The 21,149-nt window shown below is 45.7% G+C and overlaps 1 protein-coding gene across 1 annotated transcript in view; it reads left to right on the top strand.

The window, feature by feature from the left end:
• The window catches only part of LOC138287201 (sodium-coupled monocarboxylate transporter 1-like), a 566,599-nt gene that overhangs the window by 523,527 nt on the left and 21,923 nt on the right, over positions 1–21,149 (top strand). Inside the window, exons 14-15 of the mRNA XM_069227561.1 lie at positions 15,087–15,492; positions 16,721–16,850. Of these exons, the coding sequence (XP_069083662.1) occupies positions 15,087–15,492; positions 16,721–16,850 (536 nt within the window). The remainder of the gene's footprint in view (positions 1–15,086; positions 15,493–16,720; positions 16,851–21,149) is intronic.

Raw genomic sequence — 21,149 nt, 5'->3', positions numbered from 1 at the left:
GAGCACCGCTGAACAGGGCCCCACCGTGAGAAGCACCGCTGAACAGGGCCCCGCCGTGAGGAGCACCGCTGAACAGTGCCCCGCCAAGACAGGCACCGCTGAACAGGGCCCCGCCGTGAGGCCCCGCCAAGACAGGCACCGCTGAACAGGGCCCCGCCGTGAGGAGCACCGCTGAACAGGGCCCCGCCGTGAGGAGCACCGCTGAACAGGGCCCCACCAAGACAGGCACCGCTGAACAGGGCCCCGCCATCTCAAGCACCGCTCCGCTGGGCCCTTCCTGTCAAGCACCGCTCCGCTGGGCCCCGCCGTCTCAAGCACCGCTCCGCTGGGCCCTTCCTGTCAAGCACCGCTCCGCTAGGCCCCGCCGTCTCAAGCACCGCTCCGCTGGGCCCTTCCTGTCAAGCACCGCTCCGCTGGGCCCTTCCTGTCAAGCACCGCTCCGCTGGGCCCCGCCGTCTCAAGCACCGCTCCGCTGGGCCCTTCCTGTCAAGCACCGCTCCGCTGGGCCCCGCCGTCTCAAGCACCGCTCCGCTGAACCCTTCCTGTCAAGCACCGCTCCGCTGGGCCCTTCCTGTCAAGCACCGCTGGCCCATTGGCAGTCCCGGTTCTGTGTCGGGCAGGCCTTCACGACGCACTCTGCCCACCATGCCTCCTCCATGACCAGTGGTCTCTGTAATCCACCTGATGGACTGTGGCTTTGCACTCCCCAGGATTGCACAGTGGGCAATCCACCCACTGTAGAGACTTGTGAGACTGTGGCTTTGCACTCCCCAGGATGGCACAGTGGCCAATCCACCCACTGTAGAGACTTGTGAGACTGTGGCTTTGCATTCCCCAGGATGGCACAGTGGCCATGGAGGGCCTTCGTGGATCTGGCGTCGTGGACTCATGTGGCTGAGGTGCCCCCCCTTCCTTTCCCCCTGAGGTGCCTGTTTTAACTTTTTGTGATGCCCCAGCAGTGTTCTCTCCAATTGACTCGATCTCGTGTGTGGGCTTTGCCCATGTGTTGCTGCACATTGGCCCACGGACATTTGGACTTTGAAAGACTGGGCCGGACTTTTGCTACTTGTATGGATGTGTATTAATTCTTCATATATTGCTAAGATCGCTATGCTTTATTGTTGCAATAATATAGTTCTACTTTTACATTCATTACCTTTTGTCTTTGCTTTTTTTGGGGGGGGGGTTTGGGGGTGTCACTCTGACTTTTTTATCTGCATAGGTGTGTAGGTATTTCGGTGGGGGTGAGGGTGGGGGTGGGTGTGTGGCGTCTGTGTGTGCCCGTAAACTTTCCTCCTCCCCCCTCCCCTGTGTCATAGGTGCAGTACTCACCGTTGTCGTCTGCGGCGTGGTTCGTGATCCTGGAAGAAGAGCAGGAAGGCAATAGCTGGGAGGATGTGGAGTTCTGGTTCCATGCTGTTCCGATTCCGCATGGAGTGTGTCGAGGTAAGCGTTTTCCATTGGAGATGTCTGTTTCCGCCGTGCTTTTATCGGCGGGGCTCCTGCCCCGGAAAAGGTGGCGGTTTGGTGAGTCGTGATAGGGTGGGCGGTACATTGTCTGCCGCCTGCCTGTTGGCGCTGACCGCCGCGCTGTTTGTTTGTACCGCCGTGGCGGTCGGAGTGTTAATGCGGCGGCCTGTGTTGGCGGTTCCCGCCAGGGTCAGAATTCTGTTTTTTTGGCCGCCAGCCTGTTGGCGGGTTGGCCGCCGCTTTAACACTGACCGCCAGGGTCAGAATGACCCCCATAGTTTGTTTATATACTTGTATCCAACATAGTGTGGGTCTGGAAGCTACAGAGTGGTTTTTAAACAAACAACCTGTGAATAGGTGGCAACATACGAGGATGTTATTGGAAATTATTTCAATGATTCTTGAAAATAATTATTTTATTTTTGAGCAAGATTGGTAGACAAAAACAAGGGGTGGCTATGGGCTCCAGATTCTCTCCCTCGTATGCAGGAATCTTTATGGGCCGATACAAGGAGAGGTGGGTCTGGGGTCCAGGTGCTGCCCACTGGCAAACCTTTATCCTCTATTGGGGACGTTACATTGACGATTGTACCAGGTTATGGACAGGGGGTGCGAATCAATTATTGGATTTTGTCGAATATTTGAATTCCAACTATATCAATGTTAAATTTACTTGTAAGTACAGTGCGAAATGTATAGAATTTCTGGATGCAGAACTGTACATAGAGAATGGCCGTATAGAGAGCAAACTATATAGCAAATCTACTGCCTGCAGTGCAGTATTACATGCGGCAAGTGCGCATCCCAAACACCAAATTGATTCAATTCCATATGGAGAGATGGTCAGAGCACGGAGGAACTGTAGCAATGACATGGAATTTGAGAAGTGTATCGAGGAAATGGGTAACCGCTTTAGAAGCAGAGGCTACAGCGGTAATCTAATTACCAAGGCACAGAACAGAATTAAACATGTACCAAGGCATGCAACTTTAATATCTAAAAACAGGAATGCAAGAGTGCACAAGGGCGAGAAAGTGAGACTGGTTACAGATTTTACAGGTAGTACGGGGATTTTTAAGAAGTTTATCACAAAACATTGGCATATCCTACTTTGCGATGAAACAGTGACCGAGTTTCTAACCAGTAAACCTAGTTTTACTTTCCGTAGGGGGAGGACATTACAACAAATTCTTAGCCCAAGTTTTCCTAGAATGGTTCCTAAAGCTAATTGGTTGCAAAAACAGAGGATAGGATTTTTTAGATGTGGAGACTGTGGACTCTGCAAGTGGGCCTGCCAGGGGCAGGAAGAATTCTCTAATACATTGGGTGAAACATTTCCCATTAGGACCAGTATGAATTGCAACTCTTCCTTTGTGGTTTATATATTGTTATGTAAATGCAAAAAATACTATGTCCGGAGTACTATCCGACCTCTAAAAATTAGAATTGGAGAACACGCCAGAGCGTTAGCACAGCAGGATATTAGATACCCTGTGGTAGCACATATGATTAACTGTGTGTCTCAGAATACAAGAGTTGGATTTACGTTCTTTGGTTGTGAACAGGTGTTGAAAGATCAGAGAGGTGGGAATAGGGAATTAAAGTTAAGAAGAAGAGAAGCGATTTGGATAATGCGATTAAGGGCAGTAGAAGACGGCCTAAACTCAGATAGGGAATTGGAATTCTTTCTGGGAGCATGAATTTAACAATCTATAGGAGTCTGGTTGGTAATATTGCAAGCAGCACTGTCAAGTTTATCCGAAACGATAATGTGACGTGTATATCATTGTTTAATGTGATGCTGTCTTATGCAAGACCTGTTATAAATGAACCACAAATTGTTATATGAAATCCAATATAAGTGTTACTCATGCATTATTCGTGAATAGGTGGTGGAATTTATCTGAAGGGAATATTATGGGTTAGGTTTAAATACCTTTCTGTTTCACCATTTTACTTTTTCATTTATACTTCATATTTACACTTTATACTTCTCACGTTTTAGTAATGCACCAATTATTTTTTCAATGTGTATTCTACAACTGTTTGTTGTCATGCTACAAGTGAATGGACAGGGTTTTATTATAATACTTAATGCACATTACCGTGTGGGTGAATGATTGTATTTTCCATAAGTAATATAGGTTATGGTCTTCACTGGGATGTAATTAGTTTTTTCAAGTGTTGAGTAAGAGTTTAATAAAGAAGGTATTATCATCTACTCCCACGTAATGGGGTTCGAAATACTTGTGTTTCCACTGGGTTGATCAATATTTAAACAGGCAGTCTGGTGTTTTTAGTCCTTTGTTTATGTTTAGCGTATTACCAGGAGATTAGTCTTTCGTTTGTTACAATGCCGGATAAGTCTTTAATAGAGGGAGAGGGAGAACGCCGTACACGGCGGCTCTCTATGTGAGTTTGCAACAACTCTAGAGGAGCGCGAACGGGATGTAATCGGCTCATTTGTTTTTGACGAACGTGAGTAGCGGCTAAGGATTTTGGAGGAGAGTTCCGTAGCGGGTTATGGTTCTTTGGTTCTACGTTCTGAGGAATTTTAACAAGGTACTAGTAAACGAGGAGTGGTTAGAACCTCTCGGCTAACATTAGGATAATAGGAGGTGCGTTATGAACGCGGTTATAGATTTTAGCTTAAAGCTTGATTGGGGAGCGGTGAATTGAAATATTTCTGTTTAAATAATTTCTGTTGAACTTACACGCTGGCAAAAGTACAATGAGAATGTGGAATGAAAGAAGGTATAAATATACTTTTTACATTTCAGGACGAACTCTGGTGAATTCTAATTGAGCCGAGGAAAGGAAAGGCTATAGTACAAGTGTGACAGCAGGAGTGTTAGTGAACTGGATTTTGACTTGATATAGCGTGTTTTTTGGATTATCTGAGGTAATGCGTGACCCGGCATTTCTCTCCCGGGTTACTTTAGATTATTGGTGGAGTTTGTTTGTATTTATTTGGGTTGTGACAACAAATGGGTGTTTTTCTATTATATGGTTGCTATAGTGCATGTATTTCGGACTTTATCTTTCCACTTTTTGACGGCGTGATTATTAGTGCATGATGAGGGCATTCACAGATTGGGTGTTTATATGGATTAATATTGGAATTTACTTATATTAATCTGGGTATGTGATACTAATCCAATCACGAAATTTTGGATATGGATCCTCATGTTTCTACTAGTGCTCTACAATTTTGACTAATGTGTTATTATTACTACATTAAGTATATTTAATTTTTCTACAATGACTCTTGGGTTCCAGATTTACTATTTAAATGAAGCGACTATATTCCAGCCCTGAGGAAGTCAAGTGACGAAACACATGTTGGCTGTAAGGTCGTTACAAAGAACTTGGATAATGTTTGTTTTACTATGGATTTTTACCTGAACTTAAGGTGATGATAAGGACTTTGGGAACATTTGTGTTCAAACAGAACGGATTGTGGACCTTGATGGAACGACTCTCGCATATCTAATTTATTTGGAATGAGATGGACTGATAAAATTGGATTTGTGTGATCATGATATTGACATGTAAGGGCTAATTAGTGTGGGGGAGAGAGTATTAAACCAGGTTCTCAAAATACAAAGAACACAATACTTTTTGATTAGTATGTTTTGTGTATATTAATATAACCACCATCTTGAGTAAGTAGCTGCGCTTGCATAAATAAGAGTACTGTATTTGTTAAAAAAATTTGAAGCATTACACCAGGGCATGTACTTGAGAACAACGGGTGCCACAGAATGTACATGTATAGTCTGACTGGTTGCACAGCCAACATTTGGGGTTAGGGTGTATTCCCCATAGTAGTGCACCATTGTATGTAGATTAGTTAGTGTCTAAACTTTTGAGCTAATTCCTTGGCGCACTGTATTTCCCCTCTAAATACACCTAGTAGAGTTGTGATCTGGTTGTGGGCTGGTGTGCGGCGGGGTTGGTTGGTGGGGGCCGGGCGGGAGAGTCTTGCGTTGGGGGTGTTGTGTTTGTGGAAGGTTTGGTCGCTATGGTTGGTGTTTGGTATGAGGGATGAGGAGCAGGAGAAGTGACAGGTGTGGCAGGTGAAGGAGCCATGAGTGTGTGTGGGGCTAGATGGGGTGCATGTGGGGCGGGGGCCTAAGTTGACAGAGTGGAGGGTGAGGGGGGAATAGGTGTGTCTGAGAGGGCCAGGGGGACTGGCGCTGGGCGCGGTCTAGGTGCGGACGGGCGCAGACGGGTTTGCCTTTGGTGCGGCAGCGGCGCGGCTGCTTCATGTGCCTGCTGCGCGCCAGCGGCCAGCTGCCATAAGAGGAGGGGAGGGTGGGAGTGGCAGCTGGGAGGAGGGAGGGCTTGATGAATGAGAGGGCTGGGGCCACAGGGGACGCAGCGGTGGGGAAAACAAGGAAAATAGATGGTGAGGAGGACGGGGGAGGCGGGAGGGGCCGCAGGGGACGCAGCGGCAGGGAAAACACGGAAAAAGAGACGGTCAGGAGGAGGGGGGAGGCGGGAGGGGCCGCAGGGGACGAGCAGCGGGGAAACCAAGGAAAAAGAGACGGTGAGGAGGAGGGGGGAGGCGGGAGGGGCCGCAGGAATGCAGCGGCGGGGAAAACAAGGAAAAAGAGACGGTGAGGAGGAGGGGTAGGTGGGAGGGGCCGCCGAGGATGCAGCGGCGGGGAAAACATGGAAAAAGAGACGGTGAGGAGGAGGCGGGAGGGGCCGCAGGGGACAAGCGGCAGGGAAAACAAGGAAAAAGAGACGGTGAGGAGAAGGGGGGAGGTGGGAGGGGCGGCAGGGGGTGCAGTGGTGGGGATAAAGGAGTAAAAAAGATACGGAGTGGAGGTGGCGCGGATGGTGGAGCGGAAGTGACCTGCCTGCAGAAGCGGGGTCAAAGGTTGCTCCCTGTTACTGCGCCGCGGCTGCCATAAGAGGAGGGGAGGGGGGGAATGGCAGCTGGGAGGAGGGAGGGCTTGACGAATGATTGGGCTGGGGGGGTGGGGCCACAGGGCACGCAGCGGCGGGGAAAACAAGGAAAAGAGACGGTGAGGAGGAGGCGGGAGGGGCCGCAGGGGACGCAGCGGCAGGGAAAACACAGAAAAAGAGACGGTGAGGAGGAGGGGAGAGGTGGGAGGGGCCGCAGGGTACGAGCGGCGGGGAAAACAAGGAAAAAGAGATGGTGAGGAGGAGGGGGGAGGCGGGAGGGGCCGCAGGGGACGCAGCAGCGGGGATAACAAGGAAAAAGAGACGGTAAGGAGGAGGGGTAGGTGGGAGGGGCCACAGGGGACGCAGCTGCAGGGAAAAAGGAGGAAAAAAGATACGGAGTGGAGGTGGCACGGATGGCGGAGTGGGGAGCGACCTGCCTGCAGAAGCAGGGTCAAAGGTTGCTCCCTGTTACCGCACCGCAGCTGACATAATAGGACGGGTGGGTGGGAGTGGCAGCTGGGAGGAGGGAGGGGTTGATGAATGAGAGGGCTGGGGGGTGGGGCTGCAGGGGACGCAGTGGTGGGGAAAACAAGGAAAAGAGATGGTGAGGAGGAGGGGGGAGGCGGGATGGGCCGCAGGGGACGAGCGGCAAGGAAAACAAGGAAAAAGAGACGGTGAGGAGGAGGGGGGAGGTGGGAGGAGCGGCAGGGGACGCAGTGCCGGGGAAAAAGGAGGAAAAAAGATACAGAGTGGAGGTGGCGCGGATGGCGGAGTGGTAAGTGACCTGCCTGCAGAAGCAGGGTCAAAGGTTGCTCCCTGTTACTGCGCCGCGGCTGACATAAGAGGAGGGGAGGGTAGGAGTGGCAGCTGGGAGGAGGGAGGGCTTGACGAATGAGAGGGCTGGGGGGGTGGGGCCGCGGGGGATGCAGCGGCGGGGAAAACAAGGAAAAGACTCGGTGGCGAGGAGGCGGGAGGGGACGCAGGGGACGCAGCGGCGGGGAAAACACGGAAAAAGAGACGGTGAGGAGGAGGGGGGAGGGGCCGCAGGGGATGAGCGGAGGGGAAAACAAGGAAAAAGAGGCGGTGAGGGTGAGGGGGAGGTGGGAGGGGCCGCAGGGGACGCAGCGGCGGGAAAACAAGGAAAAAGAGACCGTGAGGAGGAGGGGGAGGTGGGAGGGGCCGCAGGGGACGCAGCGGCGGGGAAAACAAGGAAAAAGAGACCTTGAGAAGGAGGCGGGAGGGTCTGCAGGGGACGCAGCGGCGGGGAAAAAGGAGGAAAAAAGATATGGCGTGGAGGTGGCGCGGATGGCGGAGCGGGGAGCGACCTGCCTGCAGAAGCAGGGTCAAAGGTTGCTCCCTGTTACCGCTCCGCGGCTGCCATAAGAGGAGGGGAGGGTGGAAATGGCAGCTGGTAGGAGGGAGGTCCTGACGAGTGAGAGGGCTGGGGGGTGGGGTGGCAGGGGACGCAGCGGCGGGAAAAACAAGGAAAAGAGATGGTGAGGAGGAGGGGGGAGGCGGGAGGGGCCGCAGAGGATGCAGCGGCGGGGAAAACACGGAAAAAGAGACGGTGAGGAGGAGGGAGGAGGCGGGAGGGGCTGCAGGTGACGAGCGGCAGGCAAAACAAGGAAAAAGAGACGGTGATGAGGAGGGGGAGGCGGGAGGTGCAGCAGGGGACGCAGCAGCGGGGTAAACAAGGGAAAAGAGACGGTAAGGAGGAGGGGGAGGCAGGAGGGGCCGCAGGGGATGCAGCAGCGGGGAAAAAGGAGGAAAAAAGATACGGAGTAGAGGTGGTGCGGATGGCGGAGCGGAGAGCGACCTGCCTGCAGAAGCAGGGTCGAAGGTTGCTCCCTGTTACCATGTCGCAGCTACCATAAGAAGAGGGGAGGGTGGGAGTGGCAGTTTGGAGGAGGGAGGGCGTGATGAATGAGAGGGCTGGGGGGGTGGGGCCGCAGGGGATGCAGCAGCGGGGAAAACAAGGAAAAGAGATGGTGAGGAGGAGGCAGGAGGGGCCGCAGGGGACGCAGCGGTGGGGAAAACACGGAAAAAGAGATGGTGAGGAGCAGTGGGGAGGCGTGAGGGGCCGCAGAGGACGAGCGGCGGGGAAAACAAGGAAAAAGAGAGTGAGGGTGAGGGGGAGGTGGGAGGGGCTGCAGGGGACGCAGCGGCGGGGAAAAAGGAGGAAAAAAGATACGGAGTGGAGGTGGCGCGGATGGCGGAGCGGGGAGCGACCTGCCTGCAGAAGCATTTTGTCAGAGCTACCTGAGTTTCGCAGATGCTTCAGCAGTGGCAGAAAAGCCCAAGCAGCAGTGGAGCCCGTTATAATTCCATGCTCGGTGAAGCTGTAGATGGCCACCCGGACTGTACTATAATTTGTTGCAGCACTTATCCTGTGGGCCGGGCTCTGCCAAAGGGTATAAATAAATGGGCGTAAGGTTGCTTGTGGCTTTCGCCGCACTATATGAGCATGTGTGGGTGTCACATTCATTTATGCACTCACCAACCAGGCCCTGCACGGCGCACACCACCGAAGCCACACACCCTTTTATATTTCAACTATTCCTGGCATTGAATTCAGTCTGAAATTACCCTTTGCTTTTCTCCGTGTCTCACTACTCGCTAACCTTGTTTTCCCCTGAAATCAGTCCATTCCAAACTCTCTGTTTTATGAATCAGCATTTCTACTGCAGAAGACTTTTATTTTTTAGGTAACAAGAATGCACTCACTGGCGTGCAGGTTACTGTCTTTATTTATAAAAATGCAGTGACTGCTCCTCCGTTTGGGCGGAGGAGCATCACACCTCCCACCAGCATGGCAAACGTATTGAACTGCATGCTTACTCTGAGGGACTTTGGGTCCGCCTTCTTCGTAAACTGGCCTTTTTGCCCTGGATACTTTCAGGCATTGTCAAACTCTTCTTTGATCAGCTAAACATGAGTAATTTACTCAGTTTCTTTGTATTGGTTATTTGGGTGTCATTCTGCCTCCAGTGGAATGCTACATGGACTATTTTGCATTACAAATCAGTAGCAGGGTGGTGCATTATTACGTGGGACCGAGAACTGATAGAACTGACAAAAGCATTTGAAAATGGACGCTACAGAACAAAAATGGTTGCTTTATGTTCTAGCATCCATATTCCAGATGTTTTTGTCAGTGCTTGAGTCACTGTGGCTGCTCCACTTACCGACAATTATGAATACGGTGGCCATCTTGGAATTGTGCTCTACACATTATACGTTTATCACTTAAAGAAGGCTGACACGTTTATAATCAGTAAGGTAGCCTGTTAACACTTTGGAGCGAGCACTGCCAAACAGATCAGAGAAATGGGTTTCTCACCAAAGATTGCAATGCTTTTTTCTGTAGCACCCATTTTTCAGATGTTCCTACCTGCCCCAGTAGAAACACGCATTGACTAACCCAAGAGCTTTGACGCAGTTTATATAGAATGTGCACGCCCTTTCCAAGCATCAAACATATTGGCTTTGCCGACGTTTGTTTTCCCTGTACGTACAGAAGTTGTGTTTTGTTGCTATTTCACAACCCGGAATCAATGTGATTAGAAGTAGCACGTACAACTGAGCTGTTGGTAGAAGTATGGAGTGTACAGAAGGATGAACAGCATGGAACAATAAACTTAGATATACGGCAGTGTTTGAATTGCAAAACAGCATTAGAACAATTTTCTGGCATTTACTAAAGCATGTATCAAAATCTATTATGAATTCGATAAGAACAATGAAGCATGCTTTTTGATTGGAACTTGTCCTAGTATGTATGAAATGTTTGGGTAGCATGAAAGAGCACATCGTTTATCCGAGTCTCTATAGAACCTTCAGTATGGCTTAATTTAGAATAAATATATGTATTATTGACGATAAAAGACTGTTACACCCTTGTCTCTGACTGTCTACCTCTATAGGATACAACCAAACGTGAGTAGAAGAATAGCAAGTGTTGCGAATGTATTCTGATTTCTTGTTTTTTGCTTTGAGTTTTTTAGGAGGAGCAAAGCAAAATATAGATCGGAAATACCTTCATTGTACGGAAGACTTCTCTTTTGACATCTTTGCATTCTTCAGACGAGACAAAGTGAGTATATTAAATATTAATAATAGCATAAAAGCGACCACAGACCATTTCATTGTCTATAAACATAAAATGTCAACATTGTTTTTGCTGCTACTAATGAACAATCACTACCACTAAAGAGATGGAAAAACAGCAGAGATTTACACTGTGCAACATTCTAAAGTTTTAGGCCCCACGAGCCATGCGTGGCAGGTTAATTCTAAATCCTAAAGTGTGGATATAGCGCCATCTGCAAGTGTGCAATGTTTGAGGTTTAAGGAGTAGAAGGCATACTTCAGTGAGCCTACATAGCATTATTTGAGTGGACAATTTTAGGATATTGTAGCATAATCGAACCAACAAGCGGTCGGTACAAGAGACGAATCACTTTGCCACTACTGAACTGCGGCTTCAGTTTGGGCAGACTCAGACCTTTAATGTAAAATTGTATCAGAGGAGCCCGACACTGGGGGACTTTGCCATCAGAGAAGTCTGACCAGGTTTGTCTGGCTATGTCATATTCTCTGGTGGCATTCAGTGGTTTTGAGAGGATGGGGAACTGGTTAGTAGGTTGAGTATAGCAGTGCACAAGCGCTGCTTTTTTACCACGTGTTGTTATCTATTTGGGTGTTAGACCTGGCATCCTTGGCGTGGTCTCCCCTGTCTTTTTTGGCTCTGCTTTCCATGTTTTGACTGTGTGCTGGACTCTGTTTTTTCTGTTTTTGGTACTCTGGGCACTTTACCAGTGCTGACCAGTGCTTAAGTGCAAGTGCTTCTCCGTAAAGTGTATGTGTAATTGGCTTTTCCATGATTGGCATATTTGAGTTACTAGTAAGTCCCTAGTAAACCGCACTAGAGGTGCCCAGGGCCTGTAAATCAAATGCTACTAGTGGGCTTGCAGCACTGGTTGTGCAACCCACATTAGTAGCCCTCTAAACATGGCTCAGACCTGCCCCTTCAGTGATTGTACCCACTTGCCAAGCCTAAACCTTCCCTTTTTATACATGTAAGGCACCCCTAAGGTAGACCCTAGGTAGCCCCATGGGCAGGGTGCAGTGAATGTTAAAGGTGGGACATGTACTGTGTGGTTTTACATGTCCTAACAGTGAAATACTGCTAAGTTTGTTTTTCACTGTTGCAAGGCCTATCTGTCTCATAGGTTAACATGAAGGCTGCCTTTAAAATAACCTTTTAAGTGCGGTGTCCGTTTGGGAGCAGATAGAAATTTGGAGTTTGGTGTCTCTGAACTCACAATTTAAAAGTACATCTTTTGATAAAGTTGGATTTTAAATTGTCAGTTTGAACATGCCACTTTCAGAGAGTGGGCATTTTCTTGCTTAAACCATTCTATGTCTCTGCCTGTTTGTGGATTCTCTGTCTGGGTCAGACTGACAGTTGAGCTGTTTGTGAATCTCCTCTAGACAGTGACACAAAGGGAGCTGGAGTGTAGCCTGCATTTCCTGATGCGCCACCTGAGCTGGAGTGGAGGGAGGAGTAGTCACTTACACCGGATTGGGCTGTGCCTGCCCTCACACAATGCAGTCTCCAACTCCCTGGTGTGTGTCTGGGGCCTGGCCTGGGCAAGGCAGGATCTTGTGAACAACAGAGACTTTCCTTTGAAGTTTGCCTACTTCAAAGGCCGAAAGGGGTATAAGTAGTGGAGCCAAAACCCCAGACTTTAGATCACTTCTAGAACCAAGAGGAGCCTCTATCAACGAGAACAGCTGAGGAGAAGTGCTGCCCCTGCCTGGGACTGTTCTTGTTGGGCTGGCATGCAGTTGCTGCTTCTGACTGTGAAAGGGGACTGTGGTAGGTTGAGCACTGGGGGTAATTCTCTGCAGGAGGTCTGATGTCACACATGATGTCAGATTAGAATGTTGGGGAAGAGAATTCTGAGAGTGGAGAAGAGCTGTTGGAGAGAAGCTGTCTTGCTGTGCTGTGGATAAGGTACTTCCAATAAAGAACCTACTTTCAAGCAACTGGAGCTATTTATCTAGGTTCAGAGTGGAGGGGAAGCCCCCCATCATGGGATATGGCCAATATGGTAATGTTTTTGAAAAAAGGGAAACCCCTCTTAAATCCGGCTTCATATCGGCCGATTACATTAATTAACAGTGATATGAAAATATATTCAAAAATATTGGCCGCCCGATTATCTTTGGTGATAAGGAAGCTAGTTTTCCCTAGGCAACATGGGTTTGTCCCAGGAAGGGATACTACCAATCATATTCAAAGAGTTCTCGCACTCTTTGATGCTACGGAAGTAGCAGAGGAACCTATGGCAGTCGCATTACTAGATGCAGAGAAGGCATTTGACCGGGTGAACTGGAATTACCTGTGGTGTGTAATGGAGCGTTATGGGTTAGGGAAGAAATTCATTGTAGCAGTAAAGGCGCTATATAGATCACCGGTAGTGAAAATACAACTAATGGGAGGACAGTCCAGGACACGCGGAGGGTGGACCATGTAGTATACTTGGGTATAAATATTACACCAAAAGTAGGAGAAATTGTTAGCTTGAATTTGGATCCCATACTTTGGAAAGCCAGAAAAGATATGTCCAGATGGAATAATTTACATCTGACTATTATGGGGAGGTGTAATATGGTGAAAATGATTTTCCTTCCAAAGATGTTGTATCTGTTTCGTGCTATACCACTGAGTTTCACAAATGTAAGATTCAAGGAGATAGATAGATTGGTTATGAGATTTATTTGGGCTTATGGTAAGTGTAGAAGAGCAAGTAAATTTATGTCTCTTCGGCAAGAAAGAGGGGGGTGGTCCTTACCGAATATAAAATTATATCAAATGGCTGCAGCTTTTCAGTATATGCACATACTATGGGGTTCTAAGAGAGAGGGGATCGCAGAAGAAGATTGCCCAAATATATACGAGTTGCAGATAGGAGCAGCAGCCAATGGGTGTTTGGTAACATTTCATGAGCCCGGATATTATAAGGAAACACGATTTAAGGTAATGGAAGTGGCCTATAAGTGTTGGCGATTATGGTATAAAAAGAAAGGACTTGGTAGATATAATTATTACACCACGATTGAGAAGAATCCACTGCTTCCCGAAATATTTAAGGACAGGTGTATGGCAAGGTGGGCCTCCTTAGGTATAGCGAGGTTAGGGAATTTTTTTGATAATTCTGGGGTCAAGTCGTTTGGGGATCTACAGGAGCAGTATGGTTTAGAGCGAAGGGACTTCTTTAAATATCTTCAGATACAAGATTTTCTTACACGGAAAACAGGGGGTGTGCAGGGATTTAGAAGTAATCAACTGTTGAATGATATCTTGGTTAACCCCAATATAGCAATTAGATCGATTTACGCGTTACTGCTGGCAGAACAGCCTGATGATTTAGAAAAAAACAAGGAGAGGTGGGGAAAGAAGTTAGTGGACGGGAGCAATATTTTTATAAGGTCATTAGAGCTGGGATATTCCATTTTACTTTTGTCGTCCCTGCAAGCACAACACTATAAAACCATATTTGGCCTGTACCATACCCCAGCCCATCTTGTCAAATGGGGGAGTTTGTCAGGAATAAACTGTCCAAGATGTGGAATGCATGGAACAGACATTGTACATATGATGGCTACATGTGGGGAGCTAATGGCTCTGAGGGAGGGTATTCAAGCCGTTTTGAAAGGGGTTCTGGGATATGATCTGGTTCTTACCCCAGAGATTATGGTTTTAGGAGTCGCTGGAGAAGTGGGTGGCCCACATAGAGCATTTATTTTTGTGGCCATGGCAGTATATCGAATATGTATATCATCTGCTTGGCTGAATGTACGACCCCCATCCTGGCAGCAATGGCTGGCTAGATTGTTGTCTGTATATTACTTGGAGATGGCACTATACGAACGTAAGGGGAAACGTGGTCGGAGGAAAGGGAAGGCAATCTGGGGGTCACTTCAGGATTAGATCCTGGCTCATAATGATCAATGTTTAAATTGAAAACCAGATTATCCTCCCCCAATTTAATTTAATTTTAATATCTGGGAAATCGCTCTCCGTCTGGATTAGTTGGGCTGATGTGCTTCTCAGTAGAGGTTTAGGTGGTGCCTCCCTTCTAAGGCTCTTTTGTTTTTCTCTTTGGTTTGGAATTCTTTTTTTTTTCTTTTTTTTTGTTTCATGCAGTGTAAAGTGATGTAAGAGTACATGTGCTGTTCCTTTCCAAAAAAAAAAAAAAAAAAAAAGGAAAGGACCCATAATGGTAACAAGGGCAATCATCCTTTGAAAACGAACCAAAAACTTTGCATTTACATAGACTACAAGATTATACACAAAAATATATATATATTTTTTTTTTTGTTAGAATTTTTTTTTTTTGATGTACACATATTTAAAAATGTCATCAAAAATGCAGAATATTTCACCACCACCTTTTTTTCTAACGGTGCAAGGGGAACCGCCTATTATGTGGTCCAAACATTCCTTCGTTACTCAAGAGTATGTGGAACAAATTTATCGAACGAAAGGAAGACAACCCTCCTTATGCATTGTTTGGGATGTGAGGGTCAGGAAATTTTTGAAACTCTTCCTGATACAGGTGATGAGGGAACTGATTTAAATGAATTTGAATTATGTTTAAAGAAATTAGAACTGCATTTTCTCCCAAAAGTCAGCACAATTTTAGAAAGATACCAATTTGGAATGAGAGAGCAAAAACCAGAAGAAACGATTGAGGAATATGTAACGGCATTAAGAAAACTAGCTTCCAAGTGCAAATTTGGAGTGACCATTCAGGAGAGTATCAGGGACCAGTTCATGTTAAAGTGCTCAAGTGATAAGGTGAGCGAAGAACTATGGAGCAAAGATGATCCACCTCTTCATGAAGTTGTCGCTTTGGCTAAAAGAGTGGAACACACTTTGGCTTGTGTGGAGGAATTAGAAAAGGGGAGAAATCTATCAATCAATAAAATTACAATGAAAAAAGAGAGTCCTAAAAAGGAAGGAGATTGTGAGAAAAGTGAAGACAAAACTCAACAAGAGCAGTGGTCCAAATACAAGGACAGGAAATGTTACCGGTGTGGCAATATAGGTCATTATGCATCTTATAAGAAATGTCCAGCCATCAACATGATTTGTAGGTTATGCAACAAAAAGGGACACTTCGCCAAATGTTGTAGGTCTTCTTAAAGTCAGATGTCGGTCAAAATGGTGGAAGATTGCATCCTGTCTATTTCTACTTGTCACTCAAAAAAAAAGTATCTGAAGGATATCATTACAATTCTGGGTGTATCTAGTGAAGTGTTATTTGACTCTGGAGCCTGGTTAACCCTGTTGTCAAGTGACATTTTAGATGAACAATTTAGTCATAAAGTACAGTTAAAATAACCTGATGTTGTTCCTGGTGCCTATGGCGGAATGAGTATTGACTTAAAAGGGTACTTTGGGTCAGAGATAACATTCAAAACTAACACCATTGTTGGGAAGATCTATGTTCCTGTCAAAGGAGATAGTGTTTTGAGCTGGCCGCATCAAAGAGACTTAAAAGTTATTTTGGATCCAAATTTGTCTACTCCAGTCATGTTGAAAGATGATTTGGTTAAGAGCCTTCAGAACGTCTGCACAGTTACAGAAAATGTTTCCGACCTCCCTTAATTTATAAAAGAATACAGTGAAGTATTCAGTGACAAACTTGGTTGTTTAAAACATTATTTTCATCGGATTAGAGTAAAAAGATGATCAATACCCATGGTGGCCAAAGTAAGACAGATTCCTATCTCAATGAAAAATGATGTCGAGCAAGAAATAAAGAGGTTGTGTAATGAGGAAATTATTGAGCCGGTTGAAGCCTCTGAATGGGTTTCTCCGATCGTAGTGGCTCGCAAACAGACGGGAGAAATCAGATTATGTGTGGATCTGAGGAATCTGAATAAATGTGTGGTCAGCGACCAGTTTCCGTTACCAAATATAACGGAGATGGATCAAATTTTTTCAGCAAGTTGGATTTGACGTCAGTCTACCATCAGATCAAATTACATAAAGACTCGAGAGACTTTACAACCTTCATCACACCCCTTGGTACCTACAGATTTAAAAAATGCCGTTAGGTCTCATATCTGCAGCAGCGGTGTTTCAGCGTGTTATGCACAATTTGTTTGGGTCAGAACCGGGAGTTAAGTTTTTCCATGATGACATTTTGATACATGGTCAAACGGAAGATGAGCATGAGTTGAGAGTCCGGAGAGTTCTCACTATATTAAGGGAACATGGTCTGACTTTGAAACGTAAAAAATTTTCTTTTTGCAGAACAGAGATCGACTATTTGGGCCACAAAATATCATCGTATGGTGTGCATCCAAAGAAGGAACTGGTGGAAAATATTCTGAAGCTGAGAGATCCAGAAAAGAAAGAAGAACTTTTGTCTTTTCTTGGGATGGTAGAGTTTCATGCCAAGTTTTTACCAAATTTGGCATCTAAAACTATGCACATGTGTAACTTACTGAAGAAGGGGTGTGAATATGTGTGGAGTGATGCTTGCAAGGAAGAATTTGAAAATCTCAAGAGAGAATTATCAAGTGCTGAGTGTTTGAAATCATTTGATCCAGGAAGAGACAGTGTTGTAATGACTGATGCTGGCATGAAATGTCTCGTTGCTGTCCTGTTGCAGGAAACAGAGGAGGGAGTGCTAGAACCCATCATATATTGTTCAAGAATATTACGAGGAGCAGAAATCAACTACTCTACAATTGAGAAGGAAGCTTTGAGTGTTCATTGGGCAATTTACAAACAAAAACATTTTGTGTGGCAAAATAATTTAAAAATTTTCACTGATCATAAACCTCTAGTAGAAGTGTTCACAAGAAAGGTCCTTCACACTGTTTGAAGCAGGCTTAGGAGGTGGGTAGTTAGTTTGCAAGAATTTGCTTTCAAGGTACATTATGTTCCGGGTTCGACTAACAGGATAGCAGATTGTTTGTCAAGGCTCAGTACAGAAACAGAAGAGTGTGAGGGAAAAGTTATGGATGATGTAGTGAGTGTATGTAGTATAAATGATGGTATTGTTGGACGTGAAGAATGGGTTAAAGCAGTTGGAGAGGATTCCATTTTACAGAGTGTGTGTTGTAGCCTAAGTGACAGTTGGAACAAGAATGCAAAGTGTAAGAGGGAGTTGGAGAGCTATTGGAAAATAAAAGAGGAACTATCAGTGGAAGATGGTGTTCTGTTGCGTGGGTCAAGTTTAGTGGTTCCAGCAAGTTTGAGGGAGAAAATAATGGAGCTGGGACATGAAGGATACCAAGGAATGAGTAAAACGAAAGTGAGAATTTGTCTCAATTATTGGTGGCCAGGAGTGGACATTATGATTGAGAGGAAAATCAGAGAGTGTATTGATTGTTGCAACAGTGACAAGATATATAAAGTCAGGGTACCACCTATGGGCATTCGGGAAGTCTCGCAGAAACCGTGCGATGTTATAGCAGTTGATGTTGTTGGACTCATTCATACAAAAGGTGGATGTAGTTATATTCTATTAGTGATAGATCAATTCTCCAGGTGGGCTGAATTGTGTGTCAGCGGTAGTATGGAGACCCGGAAAATATTAGACCTCTTGAGTGAGATCTTTGGACGTGAAGGATTTCCGAATGCCATTGTGACCAATAATGGTCCCCAATTTGTGTCAAGAGAAATGGAGAATTATCTTAACGAGAATGGAATTGAGCACAAGGAAATGGGACAATTGAAAGGTTTAACAAATGTGTTAAGGAGTGCATACAGTTAGAGGTTGCAGCAAATAGGAATTGGAAGGACGGTCTAAAAAACTTTTTACATGCATATAGGGTCACTCCCCATACTACTACAGGTAATGTTCTTTTTTAATTGTTTAGAGGACGAAAAGCCAATACGTTATTAGCACCTGGATGGGTGAGTTGGGGAAAGAATGATGGTGTAACTTGGAGGTACAAGAGGGAGAAAGAAGAACAGGAAAAGAGATGTGTTCAAAAGAGAAAAGAATACTTTGATGATAGGAAAAACACATGTGTGATTGATGTGAAAGTTGGGGATGAAATTCTGGTGAAACAACCTGTACTGTGTAAAAGTGGAAGCAGGTTTTTGGGTCCATTTGAGGTGAGAAAGTTGTTTAGGAATGCAGTGAAGGTCAAGGATGGGAGAGTATGGAATCTTAATTGTGTGGTGGTTTCAAAAAGATGTTGAAATGTGCATTCTAGTTTTTAATCTTAGTTCTAAGATTTTTTTTAAAATTTATCTAGTCACATTTAGTTATTTTTTTTGTTTTTTTGTTTTATTTGTTAAAGGGAAGGTGTGTGGTAGGTTGAGCACTGAGGGTAATTCTGTGCAGGAGGTCTGATGTCACACATGATGTCAGATTAGAGTGTTGGGGAAGAGAATTCTGAGAGTGGAGAAGAGCTGTTGGAGAGAAGCTGTCTTGCTGTGCAGTGGGTAAGGTACTTTCAATAAAGAACCTACTTTCAAGCAATTGGAGTTCATCTTTATTACAGGGACAAAGACTGGACTTTGCTGTGCATTCCTGCTTGAAGAAGAATCTTCAAGGCCTGAACGGAGTTTGCCTCCTGTTTTGAAGTCTCAGGGCCATCAAAGACTTCCTCGGCCAGCAGCTGGACTCTCTGCGTAGACTCCTGCCCTGCCAAGTGGTGCCCTATCCAGTACCTGGGCCCTTGAAAGGTGAAGTTGGCAGAACAAGAGCTAAAATCCACACACAGAACTCCATGCAGGGAAATGTTTGATGCACCATCTGCAATGGGGCTAATAAACGACACGTCACCTGCTTCGTGGCTGAAATCAACACTCCACCTGTATTGTAGCTGGGAGACTGATGCATTGCGGCTGGAGAAATAACGCAACACCCGCTTGCGGCTGCTGATAATGATGCAAAGCACACACAGCGCAGTTTTCTAACACAGTGTAACCCGATATCTAACGCATCGTCCTTGGGTGTCAAAGTCATCGTGAACCTGCATGGATCTGAGGTGCCCTGTCCATAAATTGATGCACCACCAACCCGACCGGAGAAGAAAATTACGCACAGCTTCACTTGTGAGTAAGGAATCGATGCATCGCAGACTTTTCTGACGCACACTCACCCGTTGTTTTCTTATTTTTTTGAAAATTCATATTTTGACTTGTGTATGTTGAACTTTTGTTGTTTTAGTCTTGTTTGATTTAGATAAATATTACCTATTTTTCTAAACTGGTGTGGTGTCCATTTTGTAGTGGTTTCACTGTATGACTGTGTGTGTTGGTACAAATACTTTACACATTGCTTCTAGAATAAGCCTTCCTGCTCGTGCCAAGCTACCAAGGGGGCGAGTGGGGGTTAACCAGGTGTGTTTCTCCTTGGCCCTGACTAGAGTGAGGGTCCCTGCTTGTACAGAGTGCAAACTAACTGCCAACCAGAGACCCTATTTCTAACATTGGGCTTTTAGCCATGCCCACCTCACGTCCATCACTATTGCTAGTTAATGGGCTTGCCCATCATAAATCCTTTGTTATCATTGGTAAGTGCTTTATGTTTGTCCCTCCTTGGGGCGGTTTGGTCACTGGCTTGGACATTGACCCTGTTATATTGCTACTTGCCCTTTTGCAGGTACGTTTGACTGCGAGCAAACTTCTTTTTCCTTTTGTGTGTCTCCTTCACACTTAGGGCGTGGCGCTTCGAATCGGCTTGTTTATGTGAAACTGTATTACTTTTCAGTTTCAATTTATGTGGCAAGAAAAGTCTGGTTAGGAGTTTACAACGCTAATATCTCTAACTTGAGCAAAGGTGAGACACATTGCACTGCAAATGCTTGTTGGTATTGCCACTTAAATAAAATCACATGTGCTCAGCCTCTGACTTCCTGATTTATTATTTAACATACAGTAATGGTAAAGAAGAAACATTTGATGCCTGGTGTCTTATCCAGGTGGCTGGTTGACACCTGTTCGGCATAAGTCAATAAGGACGCTCAATGAAGGACCACACGCCAATTATGAATACAATTTAGCTTTACTAGAATTTCAGGTAAATGCAGGCATTTAGCACATCAACAATAGTGGAATAAGAATAGCAATGAAAAGCATCTATTCATATCTAAGTACACTACAAAGAACATCTATGTATACGTATGAGCAAAAGGGTTCATTGACAGAATAAGAATAGCGATAAAAAAAATCATCTATTTATATATAAGTACACCACAAAGAGCATCTATGTATACATCTGAGCAAAGAGTTCATTGACAGATATAAACTTGGAATAACTGTATACCAAAATGTGATACACTATGATGTTCAGGCAGCAGATTATAAACGAGTTGAATACTTCAGATAAGCTTTGATTTACTGCACACTAAAATGCATATTTCAATTACTGTATCAGACTCACTCTACGATGTTCAGTAATAAAAAAAACTATGAACGAGCTGAATTCCTCAGATTATAAACATAGTGCAAGCATAATAATCAATCATAATAATAGAGCAGAGAAGCAAAAGCCTTTCATCCCTAGGTGATACTTAACTTAGTCCACGAAATGCTGGGAAGCCCTCTACCGCCCTCTTGGACCTCTCTCCCCCTCGAGCGTCACGGTCTTCGAACAGCAAAACAGGGAGGCAGGTCTGGATCTGAAGATGACAGTTTCGCAACTCCATCTGCGAGCTTCAATTCCCTCACCCACCTTTCAGTGTTTAAATAACCTGAAGCTTGGATTCTATCCCCT

This window comes from Pleurodeles waltl, chromosome 4_1 (genome assembly GCF_031143425.1).
Source record: "Pleurodeles waltl isolate 20211129_DDA chromosome 4_1, aPleWal1.hap1.20221129, whole genome shotgun sequence".
Lineage (NCBI taxonomy): Eukaryota > Metazoa > Chordata > Amphibia > Caudata > Salamandridae > Pleurodeles > Pleurodeles waltl.
This window is presented reverse-complemented; position numbering and strand designations above follow the sequence as displayed.